The sequence below is a fragment of the Struthio camelus genome, chromosome 2 (genome assembly GCF_040807025.1).
Source record: "Struthio camelus isolate bStrCam1 chromosome 2, bStrCam1.hap1, whole genome shotgun sequence".
In the NCBI taxonomy this organism is placed as follows: Eukaryota; Metazoa; Chordata; class Aves; order Struthioniformes; family Struthionidae; genus Struthio; species Struthio camelus.
Window position 1 is genome coordinate 168,632,097 of NC_090943.1, and position 22,487 is coordinate 168,654,583.

A 22,487-nucleotide genomic window follows, 5' to 3' on the forward strand; every position below is an offset into this window, starting at 1 on the left:
TTAAATAAATGTTTTGATTGAAAAAGTGTATGCACTTGACAAATAATAACACTTTCAATAGGGAACTGATATCCTTGGTATGCCTCAGTGATGTTTTGTGTGATGCTTTAACTGATTGATCGTCCTGCAAGTCCAGGGATTCAAAGATACTAAATGGTGGACCTGAAACTATGTACTCCTAGTGTGAAGCCCTTTCCTGGTGGGAATTAGTGGGGAAAATACTATATATTATTGCTGCTATAGGCCTGATGTTGAAGTAGCATCTGAAGAGGTTCTGCTTCCATTTAGGATCCTGTTGTAGCAAAAGATTTCATATTTCCCCAGATTTCTGTCACACACAGCCTGTTTTCTCCAGAACCTGCAGTGAACAGGATAAATGAGGTAGTATCTGTATTCATTTAAGAGATTCTCCCAAGGTATTTTATTGTCCTGAGCTTTCCCAGATAAAAAACAGGTTCCTAACCGTTTTCAAATGGCAGCGTATAGTAGAAATCACACTGTAACCGAGTAACTGTGACAAAACTAAGTTGCAGAGGCTGGGTCAAACTATAAATCCCTTAAGGTACGTCCAGCCGCAAGGGGAACTTGCCAACTTCTGTCGTAATGACGAAGATCTTCATATTCTGTGTCATTAATTTCATAATTAATTGACGTATTACTAATGTACAGTGCTTCCAAATCCAGAACAACTTGAATAGAGTGTGTTTGACTCTTTCCTAACAAAAAAGTGTGAATCTAGACCATTTCATAACATTACCACTGCTGAATTACTCTATAGGATTATTTCAAAAGATTTGGTATTAAACTGAGAGGTTTTGGCACTTTGCATAGTATGTTGGGGTTTTTTTTTTCCTTTTTTTTTTTTTTCCTTTTACCCCAATCTGTTATGCTCCGTGTACAGTGAAATATTTCTGGCAGTAATCAGCTTCTGGATGAACTCTCATCTCGGATGGGTGAATAGGCTCCACTCAAACAGTAAATTTTCCAACCTGTGTGTTAGTCCTTTCAACTGCCTTGAGGAAAAGCTGGAAGTGTGCAAATAGCTCAGAGCACTGAGGCAGTACAAAAGAACCATTCTTAGGTGTTCTTGCTTTCTGAAAAATCTTTCTGCAGACAGTTAATAGAGGTAATGGAGGGTTCATAAACTCCTTAGCTCCCTGCTTTAATGTTTCACAGATTACTTCATTTATAACAGCAGACGTTTGCAGTGCAGAGCTGTCAGCTGCTGTTACATTGCATTAATGGTCACAGTGTACTGATTAAGAAGCTCTTACCGTCCCTTCTGTACATCTACTGCTTATTCAGTGTCAGGGTCAAGTTGTTTCTGTTGTAACATTTACTGGATGTGCTGATATGTTCTTTTTGTCTCAAAGAAATGAACAGGTCTGCTTACACTATTAGTAATGTATTAGGTGTGGCAGTGTACTGAATTAAAATGTCTGCTTTTCTTTGAGAATTTTTGATTTCTCAAGTCCCTGGTCTGCCTTCCCAAATAGCTGATGGACTTTTGGGGAAATGTTTAATGGTGTAATAGTCAGTCCAGGGCTGTCTGAATTTAGTAAACTTTTATGTCTCACTAATCCATTAAAAAGCTCTATAACATAAAGGCAGCATATTTTGATTCAGGAATCCAGCTTCCACACACAAATGTGATATCCTGGATTCTTCTATATCTCTTGAGGTATTCATCTGCTTTCTAGACCACTTCTCCCCTTCTCCTCCCCCTCCCCCCAACCCGAGCAAATATCCTTCTTTAGGAAATCAGTAAAACTATGAACCAAAGTAAAACCTTGAGGGCAAATAGAACCTTATTAAGCTCCTAATTCCTGTACATAGGAATCTGCAAGCTTATATTTCTGATTGTGTAACGGATAGAAATAGAGAGCGAGAGTGAGCGAGAGAGCTATAAACATGCACGTGAGACTTACATTGGATAAAACGTTGATCCCTTCCAACTACAAATACCTATTTGCTTAATTGTTACATTTCATGCATTTAATGCTATTGGACTTACCAGTTTGCAGTCTTAATATCATGCACGTTTAAATGTTCATGAATTGGGCTGACATTTAATATAAACCTTTAGATCTTTGTGGCTTTGAAACAGCTAAGGTAATAGAGTTCCAGAACAGGCATATTTGACAGGTTTGAACAACTGTGTTTATGCTTTGTGTGTGTAGAAATGATTTCAAAGAGCAGTGTTCATGCAGGCCTGCAAGGCCTCGTGCTGAGCATGCTTCTTGCTTCACGTTCCTCTGCAGTTAAACTCGTCTTTCATACCTACAACTTCTCCTTTCCTTTGACTCTTTTTGCCAAAACAGCTGCTTAGGTAATGGATGCATTCGTTCCAGAGCTGATATCTGATGCGATGGGAGACCCCATGGCACTGTGTTGCAGCTGTGGGTGTGTTGCTCTCAAAGCAGCATCTAAAAGGCGCTTCCTCTAGCTCCCACCTCTAGGTCTCTTTTGCTACCCTGCGACCCAGTATGTGAGATGCATCCTCTGATATATAAAATATAGCAGTAGTTTATATGTGGAAGTAGAAAAAACTTGAAACGTGCTTCTAGCACAGCAGCATCGTTAAAATTAAATGGAGCCGCTAACGTATCTAATAGATTAGAAATTAATTAGCTGGAATAATAACTTCATTGCTCCCAATAATCCTTTTAGTTCTAGGTTATCAGCAAAAAGTCGGTTTGCTTGTTAGTATTTATAAATAATTTGCTATAATTTAATTTCAGCTTACTAGTGCAACTGCGACCTTTCAGGAATTTCGATGTTGACGAGCCCATAAAAGAATTTGCAGCAAAGTTATTTTTAATACCCAGCCCTCCACCAGGACCACTGCACTTGGTAAGTACTGATGCTAAATTTCATAATTACTTTACCATTATGTGTTGTAAAGTATTAGGATGCTGCTTTGTATAGTTTAGAGAAAATTCTTCACTGTCAGATCGGAGTTTTTACCTGCTGGCATAAAACTGGTGTCAAAACCTATGCTCTGAAAATAAAGGCTGTGTGTTATTAGTAGATCCAGTAATGGTGTTCATGGGGTGCAGGCTTGCACACTGACGTACCAAGTGGTTATACTGTTTAGTTTTTAATATCCTATTAGCCAGGATTCAGTACCTAACAGGCATGAGCTGTCTGCAACAACACTTGGACAGGTCCAGAGGATAACGTAATGTAGCTTCTGGTCTCTGGAGGGGCAGCCCGCGTAATCTCTGTTAAAGGCGGCTGGAAGCTCCAGTCCGTAATTCCCTTATTAGAAGATCAGAAGTTTACCTTTGGTTGAACGGTATGCCATTGCCATCTCATTGAGTATGCACGTACCAACCCCAGTATATCACATAACTCTATTACCTGGCGGAAGTGTGGGATGGTGTATGTTCAGCCATGTGCCTGAGAAGTAGTGCAGTCCCTGTGAAAGAAAAGAGACCAGAAAAAAAAAGCTACTGGAACAACATGCGCAGCTCTGGACTTGTTTTCTTCTTGTGTCTGAACAATTCTGGGGAAGCAGAACAGTGAGTGGTGAGTTAAATGTTGTGGAGTGTGTGCGTGTGGCTTGGCTGCTGCCAACCCTGAGACCCAGCTGGGAGGAGAAAGTCACGTAAAGGTTTGTATTCAATATAGAAGCCAAGATGTGTGGGCTGTATTTCTTCTTTATAACCTTTCCCAAGTCATGGTGGATGTTAGCTGAGTCGATGACTTCAGTACGCTCTCTTTGGTCTGACTGAAAAGGCTTGTAGCAAAGCAGCGCTTCCGCCATGCACTTCTCCTCAGCTGCTTTCCTTGACATTGGGATGAGGTGTAAGGAGCAGAGAAAAAGTATCAAAGCTGGAGAATTGTCTGAATGATTCGCTAAACCGTCTTCCAAGGGCTGAGGTAGACGGGACATGCAGGGTCTGGCCCATAGAGATTTGAGCTGGAATAGTTGAAATACTGAAAAAGCTTGTTAGTTTTGGCTTGTTCTGTTGTCTTAAGTACGAGTGCGGAGTTCTTTTGTTCGTACTCTCATTTCCGTTTCTTGTATGGATTTTATCAATACTTTGATTTCTCAATTGTGTCTATAGGTACAAATCCTATTATTCTACTATGTTTATAAGAAAGCGGGTTTTATAAGTCTGTTAAAAGAATATTTGATTATATTTTTGGTAAGCTTTATCAGCCAGCCAACCTGTGAGAATGAAAGGAAACAAAAGTCCATGCTGATCTTTAGAACGAGTTCGAATATCTTTTCTCTTTCAATTTTCTGCAATATGCAAATACCTGTCTGTTTGCTCTCAAGTAATCTGAATGTTTTGTAGTTGGAACCAAAATTAGGAATGCGATGCGTTGTGGGAACGCTTTGATTAAAGAAGTAAATGGAAAACATCTGTTACAACAGGTATTTAATATGAAACCGCTTCAAATAATAATTCCTTCACGAGAGGATCCAGACAGTCCAATTATTGACCTAGATCTTCATCTTCCGTTGCTGTGTTTCAAGCCAGAGCAGGTGCTGCAGGTAAAATCGGCTAACAGATACTTTAAGACGGGTTTGAGACAGTACTGGTGATCTGTGATTTAAAAAAAAAAAAAAAAAAAAAAAAAAAAGATACTGTAGTTATCATAAACCCAGAAATTCAGAGTAGTCTTGGTTTTATATTCTAGAGATACTGTGCCATACTGCAACTGTGAATAAAGTATATTTATCATAAAGACGTTTCGGTATGTGTAGACCAGATTTGATTAAGGCACATTGGATTTATTTTTCCTGTTGTGGTATACAAATGGGTGCTAAATTTCTTAAGCATACATTTTAAAATATAAATGCCCAAGCTGATTGACAGATTTGATGCTGAATTGTCATAAAATGCAAGGTTAGAAGATTTGTAGGATTCATTCTCATGTGTGAGAGAGACCCCGAATCCCTGTTTAAGTGCAGACTTTAGCTTACCTGTAGGATCGATCTGTAACAGTTGGCGTTCTCGTTTAAGTGAAGTGCAAATGGTGCAGAAAGACAAGAAATTACAAGAAGCCATTTGCAAAGAATATTTTGCAGTGCGTCATAGAATGATAGAATGATTTGGTTTGGAGTGACCTTTGGAGGCCGTCTGATCCAGCTCCCCGTTCAAAGCAAGGCCACCTTTGACAACACAACTTCAAAGTTAGATCAGGTTGCTCAAAGTCATCGGTATTCCTTTAAAGGAGCTGGTGGGAGACCTCTTTCTAACAACTTTACCTGGGATGCTTGGAAACTTCCTCAGTCCAGAGAGTAGGCAATATTGACTCTATGTATTATATATGTGTGTATATATGTGTGTGTGTGTGTATGTGTGTGTGTATATATATATATATATATAAATATATGTATATACACATACATACACACACACATGTATTGACTTTATATATACATACATATATATCTCCCCATTCTTCCACCCATGTTTGCACGCTTTGAGCAAAACTATCTGAAGTTCTAAATGGCCCTCTGCAACTGCTGCATCCAGAGTCCAGTGCGTGGGTTGCAGCACCGATGTAGTATGTCCCACCTGTATGCCGTGAGTGTTACGTGATCTTTGTGACTTGGATTCATCCCAGCTAACTTGAGGTATCTGAGTTTGGTGTTCAGGTGCCATTGGGTCCCTTTACATCAGTAGGCATCTCCAGATAGCTTCCTGAGCTGCTCTGTGCAGACATCTCTCTGCAATGGCAATATGAGGAATCTGATTGGCTGCTATCTCGAATTATTTGGCTGGGATATCTAAAATCTAGATTGTCTTTGTGTTTAACATCAGTCAGACTGGTTTGCTCGTTGTCTTCATCTGAGTGCTGTAAAGGCCTAATACTGTGACAGAAAGAGGGGACAGTTCTTATCAGCGTTTCCAGCTAAATCCTGGCCTCGTTGACTTTGGTGGCAAAACTCTCACTGACTTCACCTGTCACTTAAATTTTCTCTCCATTTCTACTTTGACCTCTGGTGAATTTTATAAGAATTCTCCAGGTGGACATGATTTTTATTTATGAATTTGTAAGGTAGCAATTGGAAGACAGAACTTGTGAAACTCAGCCTCGCTAGCAGATAAAAGTATTTGTGTGTATATTGTATTTTTTAGGTGTAACTCTTTGTAAACATTTTTTATTTTGTTGTTTCCAGATTATGACTTGTATTTTAACTGAGCAGAGAATTGTTTTCTTCTCCTCTGACTGGGCCCTGCTGACACTTGTGGCTGAATGCTTTATGTTGTACCTTCATCCTCTTCAGTGGCAACACACTTTTGTGCCTATTCTGTCTCGTCAAATGCTGGACTTTGTAATGGCCCCAACATCTTTTCTTATGGGATGTCATACTGATCATTTTGAAGAAGTTAGCATGGTATGTTGTAGAGCATTACAACTGTTCGTGCTGTTCAGTTTCAGCACGTTTATGTGTCCCTTGCTTCTTTCAGGTGCACCTTAGACATTTGCTTTTGTTGTTTGAGCCTATAAAAGGTGAAGAAATGAAAGCTATGAAAAGTAGCAATGTAATGACTATAATTTCAGAATTATTCTGAGTTTGTCTTCTTTTCTTTCAGAATCTTAATTAACTAAGCCTCTTCCAGTGGGAAATAATATTTTTAGTTTCTCAAAAACATAAAAAAATATCTTGACCTCACAGTTGAGGGGTTTACAAGAGCTAATGTGTATATCCTTTTTTTTTTTTTTTTTTTTTTTTTTTTTGAGAGTGTCTCACATAGGTTTTCTGCAAGTGCTGGAAGCCAAACACAGAAAAGTTGTATAAGTTTGTTATTTAAATCTATCTGATCTGACTATAAGCCAAATTGAAATTGGTCAGTCTGTTCAGGTCCGAAATGAACAAAATGCAAAATTGAAATGAAATATTAAAAATAATTTCAGCTGTAAGGTTAGCTGTAAGCCAATGTCATTATCATGAATAAGTACAGATTAAAGAATCTGTAAAGAATCTGAAAAGTGTAAAGAATACACTTCTGTTTGCTATTACTTGAAAGGGTTTTATTTTTGTTTTTACACACTGTGTTACAGCCTTAACTTTTTAAAATTGCAAATTGAGAGATCAATGAAGAATTTACCTCCATGTCACCTTTTCTACATTAGTATGTTCTTATGTTTGAGGCTGTAATATATAATCCCTCCCACTCCCCCTCGCCCTTTAGAATTGCAACAGAAGTAAAGGCTGAAGGGAGACAGCTTTTAGGGAGCTTGTTTGCAATAATTTTCAGATTGTTTTGCATACATCTTCATATGTGTTCCTTTTCAAGGAAGGACTTAGAGATTTAGTATTAATTTAGTTCTACACAAAGAGCATATTAGGTTACCAGAGGTTTGGGTACTGAGCTAATACCTGCTAAATTAATGACATTTTTTTTTTCTTGAAAGTCATTGTTTAGTTATCGATGTAATCTAGTTGGTAGAAACTCAATTCTTTTCTGGTTTGTCTTGCTGCAATAATTTATTACTTGAGTGTGTAAAGAAGAAATAAAATACGTTTCTGTTGTAAAAGTATTTTAATCATTCTGTTCTCTTTCATTAAAAGGAGGCTGAAGATTTAATTCTGATCAATATTGATAATGGGGATATTACACATTCAAAAACACCTGAGGAGGAGCCTGAAATTCCAGATGTTCCAGCACAAGCAGCAGAAACTTTCATAAAAAGGTAAAAAGAAGCTGCAGCTGTGTTTATGCTAGTGCATATCTTAGGCCTTCTTTGTAAGTTTTTTTCTTTTGTTATTATCCATTATTATTATTTCATTCATATAAGAACCATTGCATTTGATGAAAAATTAAAGATTTCATCTAATTAATATGCAGGTAACTTTAAGCAGTCGTAATTATAACCATATTATTCTGCCATAATGCTGCTCTTTTTCTTTTTTTGGTTACTGGTGCCAATCCCTGGTACTGGTACTGGTCAGATTTTTCTCTGAACTTTGCTGTTCTGTTTTACAGAAAACTTAATGCACTGTAATCTATGTGATCCAGTAAGATCAAGACTCTTGCTATTTTTTCAACCCTTGTGCATCAGTTTTGTACTTTCTCTGCAGGGGTGTGAGGTCTAAATTACTTTTTCTTTAAAAGATATGACAGAAGAAAAATTGGTGTTAGCACGTAACTTGACAATTTGCTTCTTTTTTGTGTAGAGTGGAGAGTCTTCAGCTGCATTATGATTTAGAGCTCTGCCATCTCGGTGCTAGCACAGATCTTGGTGAACTCCAGATGCGTAGAAGGTCTTGGCAGCAGAAACTCAACAGTGAAGTTCAGCAAACAGCTTTGCAGTTAATCGTTAATATCTTCAGGTGAGGGGATACAATTTTTTTTATTGCATGAGCACATGGTGCTTGTTAAGATGGACACTTTCACTGTCACTGAAAATACTCTTATTTCGTCTTACTTTATAGATATTTTGTAAATCTCCTAGGTTTTGTGAGGGAATGTGAGAAAGAGGTCCTGCTGGCCCATAACTAATGTATTTGGGTGCGTATTTGTTGCCAGGACATCTTAGCTTAAGCCGTTCTGATTTTGAACTTAGGTATCTCTTGTATGAAGATTCCAGGAAGAGAAGTGTAGCCCTCGTATTTTATGCTTAAGAAGAGGTTGAGACCCAGTATGTGTATTTATTTGTGTGTAATAGATACGCGGCCTTGGTCATTTATGCGAGAGAAAAATGAATTTAAACTGGGACAGAGGAGAAGAGCAGGATCAGGAAATCGGAAGACCTGGGCGTGTTTTGGCTGGTTGAACACACGCTGAGAAGGGATGAGGTATTTGCAGATTGCAGCCATGTGAGAGTGAATATGAAGGGAGAGGCAAGAGCTGTTGAAGCCCAAGGACAGTGTTGGCACAAGAACAGTTGGGTTTTGAGTGTGGTTGCGGGGTGAAATTTTTAGCAGCGATGTGGGGTATAGATGAAGTAACTTTTAAGATTAAATTAGATAAAATTAAAAATCAAATGGTATACTAATAGGGAACTAGATTCAATGACCCAGCTATCACTTTTACTCTGATCTTCGTATTGATTATTCTCGGTGGTCAAGTGAGTGAGTCCGAGGCCTTGTAGATCTGCACCTCTGTGAGGGCAGTGAAAAAGGGATATTTTTCACTTAGGAGAAACGGATTCGATTGTCCTAGTCAGCAGGAGGCTGAGAGGCTTGCTTCTTCTTTGTGGTTCTCTTCTGGCATCCACACCTTGTGATCTGGTGACTGATCTCTCTATTTCACCAGTGTGGTTGTTGCTATCCAGTCATGTGTTATGAAGCTGCTGTGAAATGCTTGGGGAGGAGGGGAGGTAAGGGGAGGAAAAAAAAAAAAAAAAAAAGAATAGTAAATAAGTGATTTTAAGTGTGTCGTATACCCCATACTTAGATAAGGAATTGGTCTTAATGATAGCAGCCAGCATCCTGAAAAATTAAATTCAGCGCTTTCGTGGCGAACAAAAGAACATGTGCAGTTTGCTTTAATTTTCTTGTCAGTGTTAGTGTCTGTCATAAATCTGTGCTCCAGAAACTTTCCATAATTTATGCTTAACATTTCTCACACATTGTAATCTTGTTCCGTATATTATCTTTATTAATACAATATTGTAGATTTGCGCAAGAAGAAGTTTCGTTTTGCTAGAACACTACCAAGGTGCTATTGTGACCGAAGCTGCGTTCCTACCCCTGCCCTCCTCCCTCTGGAAAAAGGTCCAGCTGTACTAATTTTTCTGAGTCTTAACCTAACCTAACGTATTGATAGCTGTAGTGCGCTTCATCTTATCAGAACGCTGGCTACAAATCCTGCTTTAATTTGGCAAGTAACGAATGAATGGTAATGTGGCAGGTGATCCTTTCGAAAAAGTGCAGAGGAAGGATCAGTTTGCATGTGCTTCATTTCTTTTTACATAGATATTAACATACTCAGCCATGAGAATGAAACTGCCTACCTGACATGCCTAAGGAAGCTCACTGATTGTATGGCTGGTGGTCTGCAAATAGCTGTGCCAATACACATCCCCAGCTGCTTCTCCTTGCCTCTTGCTGGAGACGATGCTCCCTTCAGATGAGTCCTGAACTGCTCACGGGAATGCTCTTAAGACTTTCAGCCCAGATATGTTGGGTTAAATAGTCTGAATACCAGGTCTTTGCAAACCTGCTGGCTTTCACTGAATCAGCTTAGGGAATGTTTGTGCAAGTAGCTGGGACCTTGGGGAGGGCAATAAGTGCTGAGCATGGAGGAAATGACATACTACCCAGCTAGCACAGCTGGATCTGGCAAATGAAACCGTATTCACAACCTGATGTGCTGCCACTGTGGGATTTGGTCGATTTCTGTGTTTGGCAGCAATATGTTTCAGATAGAGATGAGCAGAAATGAGTTTTGCTGCTAACAGCTTGAACTCTTTAACGCACTAAACACTTGGCTGCAGAAAATGAACAGATGCTTTGCTCTCTAAGAGATAATAACATGTTTTGCAAAAGGCATGGTTCTTTTCTCGCTTTCTTTCTCCTTTCCTTCAAACTTTCTCTTTTTGTTCTTTTTTTCAGCATTGTCTCTTCTGTCTTCTAACGCTATATCTACCAGAGTCCAGGAGCGAAGGAAAGTAAATCTCTATTGATGCAGTTGTGCTGCCAGTTGCTACTGTCTTCAGTGAGGCATTGTAGTATTTTTATGTGCCAAGGTTTCATGTTTAAAACAAACCCATGCTAAATTATGTAGAATTATATGCTTGTACTGGCTACCATTTTTCTGAACCCATATGGCTTGATAAACTGTTATGGGCTTATAGGTCTGATTTATGAAAGACAAGTGATGTATAGGTCTTCTGTTGGGTGTCTGCATAGGTCTGAGCGTCTCCTGTTGTGCTTGCATTCGAGTTTTAACTCACCAGATTATCTTCTTCGCCCATATATTTTCATGGGAATCGTTTGTTCCTTAATATCCAGTATGAATAGGTGAAATAACATGCAATAAATAAGAGGAATCCTAATTTTAGCCACTTTGCATGCATCTAGGCTAAATAACTTTTCATTTCTTACTCACCGATTTGGGTTCGGAGAACAGCTTTTTCTCTGACAAACTCCTATATCCTGTTCCTGAAACAATTTGTTTTGGCTCATCTGTAGGACATAAAAGTTGCTGATGACATGTGGTTTTCCAGGGATGGTGTCAGGCCTCTGCTGCCTGTTGTGACCATTCATATACTAAAATATGCATCAGTTCTTTATCTCACTTTCTCTTTTATTTCAATAATTCTATTTCTTTAGCTTAACATGTCTGCCAGATATTGCCAGATTTTATGAGCAGAGCTGAATTGGGCAGCAAGAAATATCATACCCTGCAATGTCTTACGTGGACATTAGAGATGCGATGTAATGGGGCAATGTGAGGCCTGATCGCATCTTTCAAACTGCCTGTGTGGACAGGTACATTGATCTTCATAGTGCCCCAAATGGATTGTGTGTGATTCAGGAATTGTGTGCGTAGATATTATTCCAGGACTGGAGTCTAAATCCTGACTTTAGTATATAGATTCTTCTCCATGGAGCACTGAAATTGATCCCAGAGCCTCTAAGTGAATCTATTGACTGGAAATGGCAGTGGCAGCAGATAGCCTGTCTTAATCCTCCTTATGAGTGTCTCTGTTCTTCTGTGATTCAGTAACCCAGACTTGTTTGTAAAATTAAGTTCGCCTTCTGATATGGCGTCGTGTTTCTAGTAGTACCAGTGGGCTGCTGCTGCAAAAGTGCAGTTTGCTTATAAATCTCCAAACGTACTTACCTTTTTATTGATTTTTGTCTCCAGGGAGGTAAAAGACCATCTAAATTATGAACATAGAGTGTTTAACAGTGAAGAATTTCTGAAAACAAGGGCGATAGGAGACCAGCCATTTTACAAAAAGGTAAATTCCTTGTTAAATGTTTTGATTCTCTATTATTAATCTGTATTTTGAGGATTAATGCCAAAAATCAAAGGAATGGTCATGATTTGATCTGTGTAGTGCTACTGAACTGCCAGTTTTCAAAAATGCCTTACCACATTTATTTTATTTACTGTAAGCAGAGAGAATATTAGACAGCGTTTTGGAGAGCAAGATGCTAAGTAATTTCAGAGCGAATGCAATATAATTCCTCTCGAGTGAAATTAACCTATGGCAGATGGTCAGTAAAGCTACATCTAAACAGTATTTTAAGCACAGGCACCTGTCCAGACTGTTTGGACAGAGGCCCGTGCGCAGACATGGGTTTTCAGCAAGCCTGTGAGCGCAGCAAGAGGGAGTTTGAATGACACAGATCTAAATACCTGCTTTATCTGAAGCCTGGGCAACAGGGCATGGAGTTGATAATGCCTGTTTGTCTCCAGGCCAGGAACCACTTCCCTGCAATGCATGCAGTGAAAGTGTGCTGCTGGTGTTGAGCACAGGAGTTGGCCAGTGTTGACTGGTAGGAAATACAGGCTGTTAGGCCACTGGTATCCTTTAGGCCTGCAGTGGGACTGAGGGCGTGCTGTGGTTTAGCTGACCTGTGCTTTACCAGGTACTATAACTGTAGCCTACCTGTATGCTCCTTGTGTCCCACTGAAGCCTCCAAAATAATACTTGAACGGTGCATATCCTCAAGCCAGATCCAGCAGGCAGGACTGTAGTGCTGTAGGCTAAAGGACACCCTGAAATCCCCACTTAGTTCTTTCTTAGCCCTCCTACCAACTCTGCTCGTTGGGTATTTGTCTGAGCTTAAAAATCTGTAGATGCGTGGAGTTCTTCTGTACAAGCGTTGAGCCCCTCTTGCCCCTGCAAGATCAGCTTGATCTTGTCTAAGCCTGATCTGGGTCCTCTGCTGAAGCTCCCCAAAGACGGTTTTCACCCAACGTGCATAGAGAGCCACATTTTTACAGGAGACGGAGATCCGTTTTCCTTAGGAAAACTGGCAGTACTGGTGCACGTATCCCCTTTTATGTAACAGCTTTGTATATGCTAAGGAAATGAGGGGCTGTGTTTGATTTCCTCTTTAAATTGAGAGTGTCCTGGTCACCAGGCTGTAGGATTTAGAGCGCTTTTCCCTTCCTCTGGTTTATGGCTGTGTCACTGAGCATCAAAGGTTGGAGATCCTGGGGCGAGGGTTGGGGGGGAAAGGAAAGGGAGGGAGAGCAAAAGAAGGAAAAGAGCAGGAGAAGGAAGAGAGATGAAGAACATATGGATTCCTACTTGAGTGTCTTGTGGTAGGGTACTTTGCCCAGAAGTGGAGAGACTGAAATTTTGATTGAGTTGAGACTGTGATTTTTACATTAAACTGTTTACACCTAATGAAATAAGTATTTACATTTGATGAATTAAATGTAACTGTTGTGTATGCGAGATACAGAATTTACATGTTTTAAGCCTCTTGTTGGGTCTAGTCACTTGTAACATCCTGGGAGAATTCTGTTGTGACACTGCAAGCCAAAATCCAAGATTATAAACTCTGAGGTTTTTTTAAGTATCACAGATATTAACCAAATAAAAAGCATACCTTATTAAATGAAAAACAATTGTTGGAAGGACTTATACCCAGAATTGAGAGGGTCTCTTGGTCAATATCTAGTTTCTGAAGGGACGTGGCATTTTCTGCAGTTTCTTGCACCCTTTAATACAGTTTAGACAGTTTTTAACAGATACGTAATAAAGTAGATTCATGTTCTGACCTATGGTAAGACATTTTTGGTGTTACTGTTTAAGCTTATACAAAGGAAAACAATAGAACTGTATGCTTTTTACTTTTTTCTTTCTCTCTTTTTTTTTTTTTGGGGGGGGGGATAACTGTAATTTGTTTGACAACCTGTGGGTCAAAGCAGAAGCTTAAAAAGCAATGTAGGAAAGTTCATCTGCCGTTTTAGGTTTGGTCTTTATTATGTACCATGAATATTTAAAAAAAATTATGGAAGTTTCCTTGGCCCTTGGGACCCTGGAATCACTGTTTGCACCTGGCAAAGAGATTTGTTCTCTGATACCAATAGGTTGTGGTCGGTAACAAACTTTGTATTTCCCACTTCAAAACCTTTTCTTATCACGTGCGTGAACATCCATCTAAAGGAGATTTCAGGTTTGGAAGAAAAGGTCAGAAAGACATCCTCTCATTTTACTGAAGCAGGTGCTGTGGAACTTTACAGAATTTCCTGCAATTCCAACATTAACATATTACCGATTTCTTGATAAGAAATGTTTATTGGATAAGGCTTGCAACACTAGCAAGCATTCTTGAAGCAAACAAATGAAGAGGAAAAATAAAAAAGAACCTCTTAACATGCCCTCAGGACAGAAATTCATCAGAAATGTTCTGACTGGGATTTCTGTAGAATAGAAATATTTTTAGTAGTCGATTCTAACCCTGTTAATGCAACAGGGTAAATTTTAAGAATTAAAGCTTAAAGTAGACGTACACATTTATGAAAACCTTTGAGCAGCTGACTTGTTGAAATACTAAATAACCATTAGAAAGGACTATTTTTTGAGTTCCTACAGCTTGTCCCCTCCCTTGCATACAATTGCCAACAGAGGATGCCATCTACAGGGGAAATACTTAAAAGCAGAAATCTCAGTGCTTTTGAAGATGCCATTTTATGGAATATATTGCAAATGGATAGATAAGATGCATCCTCAGTAAGAGTGGCCCATGTATTGGTACAGTGCTTCCATTCATTTCAGAGTAAAAAGATTACTTGTGTATCTTTCTCGTTTGCATTTTTGAAACATCGTAGTAATTCATTGACAACTGATCAATGTAAAGGTTTATTACTTTTTTTTTTTTTTTTTTTTGGCCTGTGATAGACTCCAAGACTAACAAGGGTAATTTGGGCAAGCCTCTGGGATATAGCATTAATAAGTCATTTTTCATAGTTAGATTCAGATATACGACTGTCTTTCGGTTAGTGTTAGTAAGTTTGTAAAGGCTGGACGTTGTATAAACATAAAGACAGGTGACTTATTTTAATATTGTTTCCTAATGAAGTTTGCATTTGATTTTCTGAATAGAGAGGTTTGCTGAATTGTTTTGTTATCAAACAGGGTAACTTTCATTTTTTTTTTCTTTCTTTCTTTCTTTCTTTTTTTTTTTTTTTAAACATGGCATTTCTTATGCTCTCCTCAATCCTAAAAGGAGCAACTTGACCTTTTAGAAGTTATTTCTGGATGACACCGAGATAATTACCTTAGCAGGAATTATTTTGGGGGTTACTGAGGAAAAAAGGTGACTCGCTTGTCTTTTCAGTTTGATGGTATAATGTGTGTGTTTGAAGGTACCACAAACATCTTATTCCAAACCATAGACAACATTAGCATTGCTCAATTATAACATTAGCATTGCTCAATTATAGACCGAAAATATAAAATTCGGGAGCTAAAACTCTGTTGTACTCAGTAGCTCATATTTTATTTGGTTTTATTTTTTGGAAGGCAGTTAGAGATCACTGTTTGTCATTAAGCAAATATCATAAAGTTACAGAGTGGGAATGGTGGCTGAGTTAGTGCTGTTGTTGAAGTTTTCAAATGTTTTGATTTTTGTGATTACTATACTGGGCGTTCTCAGCATTGCATAGGTAAAGATGATACAAATGACGAAAACGTGCTAATAAAAATGGCACTTGTAAATGATCCACAATTAACTTTAGTTTGTGTCCCACAGGTTTTAGAGACCTACATGTTTCACTCTTTCCTTAAAGCTCGTCTGAACAGAAAGATGGATGCTTTCGCTCGACTTGAGCTGAGTACCCAGACTGAAGAGGATAGGTAACGATTTTTCACTGCTTATTCTGGTTTTGAGTCGTCTTCCTTTAAAATCAGTGATAAAACTCCTTTTGACTCCAGTGCTATGGGATCAGGTCACCTATGAATAAAATTATGACTTATACATCATGAAGCTACTGAAAAGGGTGATATCCACATGTCCAACTGTGACTGTAGAATCATGTAAATTGTGGGTTGATACTATAATACAAAAAAAAAAAAAAAAAAGTAGTAATGTAGTATGTGTGTTTACCAAATTTTAGGATAATGTGTTACATAACTGGTTATATATATTTTTTAATTATTTTCTTCAGATTAAACTTGATGTTTGATAGCCCAAGAAGACGGACTATGGAGAAAGTGGCTTCTAAACGATTTAATCCGCAGTACCTGGTCAGTAGGCGTATGGTAATCAGTATGCCTAATCTGCAAGATATCAAACTGCCAGAAGGCCCTACTAGAAATTCCTCGCTTCGAACACTAGAAACAGGCCGTGGTAAGGGAAGAACACGTTTAACAAGTAGACCGTATTTTCTGTTGATATTATGGGTGACGACATGGAATGATTTCCACAGAAACAGTATCAGATGCTGGAAAGAACTGGTGAGCTGGGGTGTTTTGATCCTGTCCGTGCTTCTCCCTGCACGTTACGAAGTCAGTCTGAAGTCGGCTTAAGTTTTGTGGTACTACAAAAGCCTGAATGCTCACAGGAGGACAGCACTATAGAATTGCTTCCCGAGTCAGTCATCGTGTTCAGTCCTTTCCCACTTTAAAGCCAGTGCAGAACTGGGCATGAATGTAGGATAAGGCTTATCGCTGTTTAGCAAAGCAAGTCCTGTAGAAGTCAAGGGTGTGTGTAGTACTTTTGAGAATCACCATTATCGGAATAGGAAATGTTTTGTTAAGGAGGCTAGATATAAGAATATGTTTCTGTCCCTAGCACAACTGTACTCTTGAATGTCACGCGTGGTAGTTGCATATTGCTGTCTTGGAGATTCTTTTTCTTGTTTATAATACTGCTGCTTGTGCAGATACTCACTGCTTATACTAACCAATGTATTCTTTTTGTTTTTAGCTGTGAAAATGCCCTGCAAGCCAGTTAGTACGTTCAAAATCCCAGAAGTTCACTTTCCTCTGATATGCCAGTGTGTCCAATCCTACTATGCAGACTTTTTCAACCATCTCAGCAAAGCTATAAATACCTTACCACCTGACAACTCGGCGTTGCTGGCAAGGTACTTCTACCTCCGGGGACTTATTAGCCTGATGCAAGGCAAACTCTTAAATGCACTTTCTGACTTCCAGAATCTAGATAAAACAGACTTAAGAATTTTCCCTACTGATCTTGTAAGAAAAATTGTGGAAACCATGCCACCTTCTGAACGTTCTCAAGCAGACCGCAAACCTGAGCTGAAGAAGCTGATAAGTCGCGTGATGGAAAAACAAAGAGAAATTATGAAAATAGATGACCATGTCAAAAACTTTGAATTGCCAAAAACGCACATGCAGCTGGATGATTTTGTGAAGCGAATCCAGGAATCTGGGATTGTCAAAGATATAGACACCATACATCGGTTATTTGATGCCTTAACAGTAGGTGGGTAGAAAGAGTATTTTTAATGAACGTCTGTGCTGGTGCAAAGACAACTTTGAACTTTTTTGTTAAATAATTGCAGAGAATAGATTTAATGTATACATGAATTATTGGACTTGTGTGCACAATAAGGACAAGGAATCTTCTTACACATAGGTACACAATTCAGTTTTTCAGGGATTGTTTTGCAATCTGATGTTGTGCAGTTCGATTTTTGGCTTGGATTATGAGTAAAGTGAACCTAGAGCTGTCCTAATTGCTAATGGAAAAATATATCTGTGTTATAAGTACCATGGTGAGATAGTAATTTGTTAAAAATAAACTAACATAACCCAAAATTTAAGTAGCTAAGGTTTAAATTCCTCTTGAAAGGTCCTCATAGCAAAAGGATAGATTATGTTTATATTTGAGAGAACTTTCTTCTTTCCTAAATGAGGTCTGAATCTTGTGATTGATTTCTGAATACACAGTTTGAGAGTGCTTTTATAAATTTCTCTTTGCTTTTCTTTCTGTGCCTAGTTACTGCAATAATTATCATATTTTATGTCCACAGAGTATTAAACATTGGTCAAAATGGCAAGACTTTCTGCACATAAGCCAAAGATAGCATACATCTCACAAGAATTTATATTCATTTGGGATTTTCATGTCCAAACCCAGTTAAATTCTTAGAATATATAAGTACTTAGAATAACTGTTGCTGAAGTCTTTGAACTAACTGTTTGCTATATCTCTAGCTTTTATCCCAGGTTGGTAAACGTGTGATGTAGTAGCATTCAGTAGAATAAAGAACTGGAAAACCATAATGAACAGTATTCAGTTTAGTAGGGAAGTATAAATCCTTTCCTGTTGGGTAACTGGATTTTTGGCATGAATTAAAAAAATTCAGAACAGCAAGCATTTGCCCTTGCCTTTGTAGAGGAGGGTAGAAGGGGGGATGTCAGATGGATGGGGTCTGTGTCATAGGCTAATCGCAAAAACGTCTGTCCACCTCAGGAGAAGAGTTTTGTCTCTCAAAATTTTTTTTGGGGGGGGGGGGGGTGGAGGGAGAATGTTTTTTGTACTTTATGTACCTTGTTTTAACATTTAAAACCTTTTAACCTTTAAAACCTTTAAAATTTGAAGGTTTTAACCACCTTTAAGTTGTAATAGAGACAATTTGAAAGTTAGTATCGTAAAACTATCTTTCTATTTAAATTTGTATAATAGTTCCAGAGAGTAAACAAGTTTTTAAAAATTTTTAGGACATCAGAAACAAATTGATCCTGAGACATTCAGAGATTTCTACAACTACTGGAAAGAAACTGAAGCAGAAGCTCAAGAGGTTAATCTGCCACCTACAGTAATGGAGCACCTAGATAAAAATGAATGTGTCTACAAGTTATCCTGCTCAGTTAAAACTAACTATGGTGTAGGAAAAATAGCTCTGACGCAAAAGCGCTTGTTCCTTTTGACTGAAGGAGGACGTCCTGGCTATGTCCAGATTGCAGCTTTCAGGGACATAGAAGTGAGTATAAAATAACTTCTTGTTTGCTTGCATGATATTGGATGATAGGCCAAATCCTGTTCTGTCAGAAGATCTGCCTCTCAGACTTGCAGTTTAAGCGCAGGTTGTAGGAAACGCCTATAAAGCCACCAACTTACAAGTGCACCTATGCACCAAGAGTTTCAGAGTTGATGTTGTGCTGTGTGCTAGGTGCTAAAATGACATGGAATAAAAACGTAGGGGTCGTAACCTCTAGATTTACAGAAAGATCCAAAGTATTGGAAACAGGATATAGCGTTAGAGAGAGTAGCTTAAGCATGCAAGTGTTAAGTGTATTTGGCTATGGCGTCAGCTAGCCAGCTTGCTTCCGCTGTGCAGCAAGGCCTGCACCGTGTTCTGTGGAGCTTACATTTTCATAAAACTTGATAAGAGACCATCTCTGCTTAATGGTGTGTAGAGATAATTGAAGTAATCAGCTGTAGCTAGTTAGAAATAGGGAAAGTTGACCTTTAGGGTGGGTGCTGTACCTTACCTGTGATTGTATCTTACGTGTTCCTTGCTATCTTTGTTTCTCTGCATTTCCAGGACGTTAAGAGCACAACTGTAGCTTTCCTTCTTTTGAGAATACCCACTCTGAGGATTAAAACACTATCTAAAAAAGAAGTCTTTGAAGCTAACCTTAAAACAGAGTGTGATCTCTGGTATCTGATTGTGAAAGAAATGTGGGCTGGAAAGAAAATGGCAGACGATCACAAGGTAAAAATATGGGAATTTCTAACTGAAGAAAATGTGAAGTATGTGCTTTCTGTCTCTAAATTTAACACACTTGGAATTTCTAGATGTCAACAAACAGTTAATAGCTAAGTTAAAAAAAAAATTATTTTTGCCATTGTTTCTAAATATAATATATCTTGACACAAAATAAGTGAAATTGCCTAAAAAATATAGCATGTCTTTTCTCGTTCATTAGCCTTAAGGTTTTGTTTAGACACTAGTTTTGTAAAATAGTTCCTTAGTGTAAGCTCACTTCATGAGAATAGTGATCCTAAAAGAAAAGTTGACCCATCTTGCTTCCTTTTCAATGTGCAACATTGTATGAGATTTTGCCAAGGTGGAACCTTGGTGGTCATAGGTCCTCTGAACGAATAGAGCAAGAGTAGAGAGTTCCTCCACTACAGACCCCTTGAGAAGAAGGATCATACAGAAGCAGGGTTTCCATCTGCAACTAGCTTGGATTATGCTGCAGGGAAGAAACTGGCTAGCGAGTGCTTGTGCTAAGCATGACATGCGTTGTGATTATTGAAGAGGGAGCCTTGTTTTAAGAAACAAAACAAACAAACAAAAAACCCAAACAGATAAACTACAGTAAGACTTTTGTCTTTAGGATCCTCAGTATATCCAGCAAGCACTGACAAATGTTCTCCTGATGGATGCTGTGGTTGGTGCCCTGCAGTCCTCCAAAACCATATATGCAGCCTCTAAACTGTCTTATTTTGACAAGATGAAAAATGAAGGTCAGTGACATAGCCGTGCCACAATGTCTGCTGTTGTTGCATCATCTGCTTCAGCTTTTTCTGTTTTATATTCCATTTTTCAAATGAATATCTGTAGAAACATAAAAAGTTGCTAGCCTGTTTGCACTTTCACAGATGTAGTTTTTTTTAAATAGTAGTAGTAAAACTTATTTTTTGCTTCTGTGTATTAGAAGCTTAGGTGATGTGTCTGTCTTGAGGGTGGGCTGTTGTGTTTTTCTTTTGCTTCTTTAGAGTGCTTTGGTGTTGCATGTATGTGTCTATCACGAGAATTCATAGAAATAGTGCTTGGGCTTTCATAGTCAAAAGAAAAGAAAAGCAAGATATGTGAATAAATGGTGCAGACTTTTGACTTTCGTAAGGATTATATGTCTGTTTCAGGCTTAAGTTTCCATTATCTTGGAATTCATGACTCTTAAAAATCTGTTTTAGTACCTATGATGGTTCCCAAAACAACCTCAGAAACACTAAAGCACAAGATCAACCCCTCAGCTGGTGAGATGTTTCCACAGGCAATAGATGTCTTGCTTTATACACCAGGTAAGGTGATTTATTTCTTCCTTTACAATAGCCCCATTTTAATTAGACTATAAAGCATGTTATCTCCTAACAGCTGCTATTGTGACTAAGTGATTTTGTTCATTCCAGCGTGCTTTGCTTGTGTATAGAATACCAAAACATAAAATCGTTAAAAAAGAACAGTAATACTGCAAATTTAGACACTCCGAGGCATAGCTTTCACTATTTGCCTTCCTGTATGCATATGCCTTATAGACTTCAATTATGTGTCAATGTACTGTTTTTCCATTAAGACTTCTACCTCATTCATTGAGCAGGATGGATGAATGATGCTCCGCTCTTGATCAATATTCATGGTTATTTTTTTTTTTTTTTTATCTTCCAGGAGAGTTATAGGGGGGTGCTTGGTTGACCCCCAGGGCAGGGAATAGCGTACCACCTCTTGAAATCCCAGTCAGATATATATCCCTGTGACCCCCATTGCATAGTGTATGGTTTCATGACTTATTCATCACACATAATTTAAGTTCGTCCCTGAAGAAAGCATTATGAATTTCCTTGTGGGTTTTTCGGTGATGCTTGGCACGTTTGTATCTGACTAGTTTGTGAATGCTAATGAAGTTATTTTTATAACGTTCCTGTCAGAGGAGGTATATTGCCTTTCATTTTAGAGATGACACAGGATCACTGGAAAAAAGTTGAGGCCAAAAGGCTTCTCTCATTTTTGGAGGCCTAATTTGGGATGTCTTGGATCTGATAGCCATATCTGGCACTTTCTATGTTCAAGCACAAGTCTCATTAACTGTAGCTTTGCCTCTCAGATCTGTCATCTAGAAAATGAGGAGCATGCTGTTAGTGCGTTCATGAGAAATTTTGGATCAAATAGCTTGAATAGGAATTCTGGTTCAGAGGCACTAAGATCTCACTAGAGATCCTAACATCTGCCTCACTCATTCCATGTATTTGGCCAAAAAACGAAGCAGGGAACCTAGCAATAAGTCTCCTTTTGCTGCAAAATCCTGATTCATTTCAAGAGCAGATCTACAAAGCACACTAAATCTAGTAGTGGGTCTATGAGGGGACGTCGTATGTGATCATCCATTAAAAAAATCCCCACATACCTGAGGTTGTGTGCAATGGGTGTGAGTTTATGTGGAAGAGAATATTTTAATTCTGAAATTTCCTAACTCTAACTCTGACTTCATAACCTTACTATTTTTCCTAATAAACTAGGAATTATGTACCAACTTGCATCAGAAAAGTTATTATGTGGTTGTCTTTTGACTCCACTATGACTTACGACCCCACTACTTCATCTCTTGCAGATCTCCTGCCATTTCAGACAAAAGAGTAACATTTATCCTACTAGCAAGTATTAGTGGCTGTCAGTCTGTTTTTAAAAAAAAAAAAAAGTCTATCCTAACCAGTAAAAAAAAAAAAAAATTAGTAGTTTATTTTCATTTTAAACCGTGTAGTAACATTCATTTTGGGTTGTACCTCTCTAGCCCTTATCTTTTTCTTTGCCAAGTTGTTTAGTGTAAGTGGACGATGTACTTTGAGGCATGCTCTTAAAGTTCCCATGTTCAAGCAGTTTGAGACCAAGGTGGAAAGTAAATTC

General features: G+C 38.4%; 1 protein-coding gene across 2 annotated transcripts in view; it reads left to right on the plus strand.

The window, feature by feature from the left end:
* The window catches only part of DENND3 (DENN domain containing 3), a 42,101-nt gene that overhangs the window by 9,695 nt on the left and 9,919 nt on the right, over positions 1-22,487 (plus strand). For both annotated transcript variants that reach the window (XM_068933437.1, XM_068933438.1), the window contains exons 5-17: positions 2,742-2,853; positions 4,388-4,507; positions 6,143-6,361; positions 7,541-7,662; positions 8,147-8,302; positions 11,787-11,883; positions 15,638-15,741; positions 16,053-16,234; positions 16,814-17,335; positions 18,577-18,839; positions 19,404-19,574; positions 20,203-20,332; positions 20,783-20,890. In XM_068933437.1, coding sequence (XP_068789538.1) covers positions 2,742-2,853; positions 4,388-4,507; positions 6,143-6,361; positions 7,541-7,662; positions 8,147-8,302; positions 11,787-11,883; positions 15,638-15,741; positions 16,053-16,234; positions 16,814-17,335; positions 18,577-18,839; positions 19,404-19,574; positions 20,203-20,332; positions 20,783-20,890 — 2,306 coding nt within the window. The remainder of the gene's footprint in view (positions 1-2,741; positions 2,854-4,387; positions 4,508-6,142; positions 6,362-7,540; positions 7,663-8,146; positions 8,303-11,786; positions 11,884-15,637; positions 15,742-16,052; positions 16,235-16,813; positions 17,336-18,576; positions 18,840-19,403; positions 19,575-20,202; positions 20,333-20,782; positions 20,891-22,487) is intronic.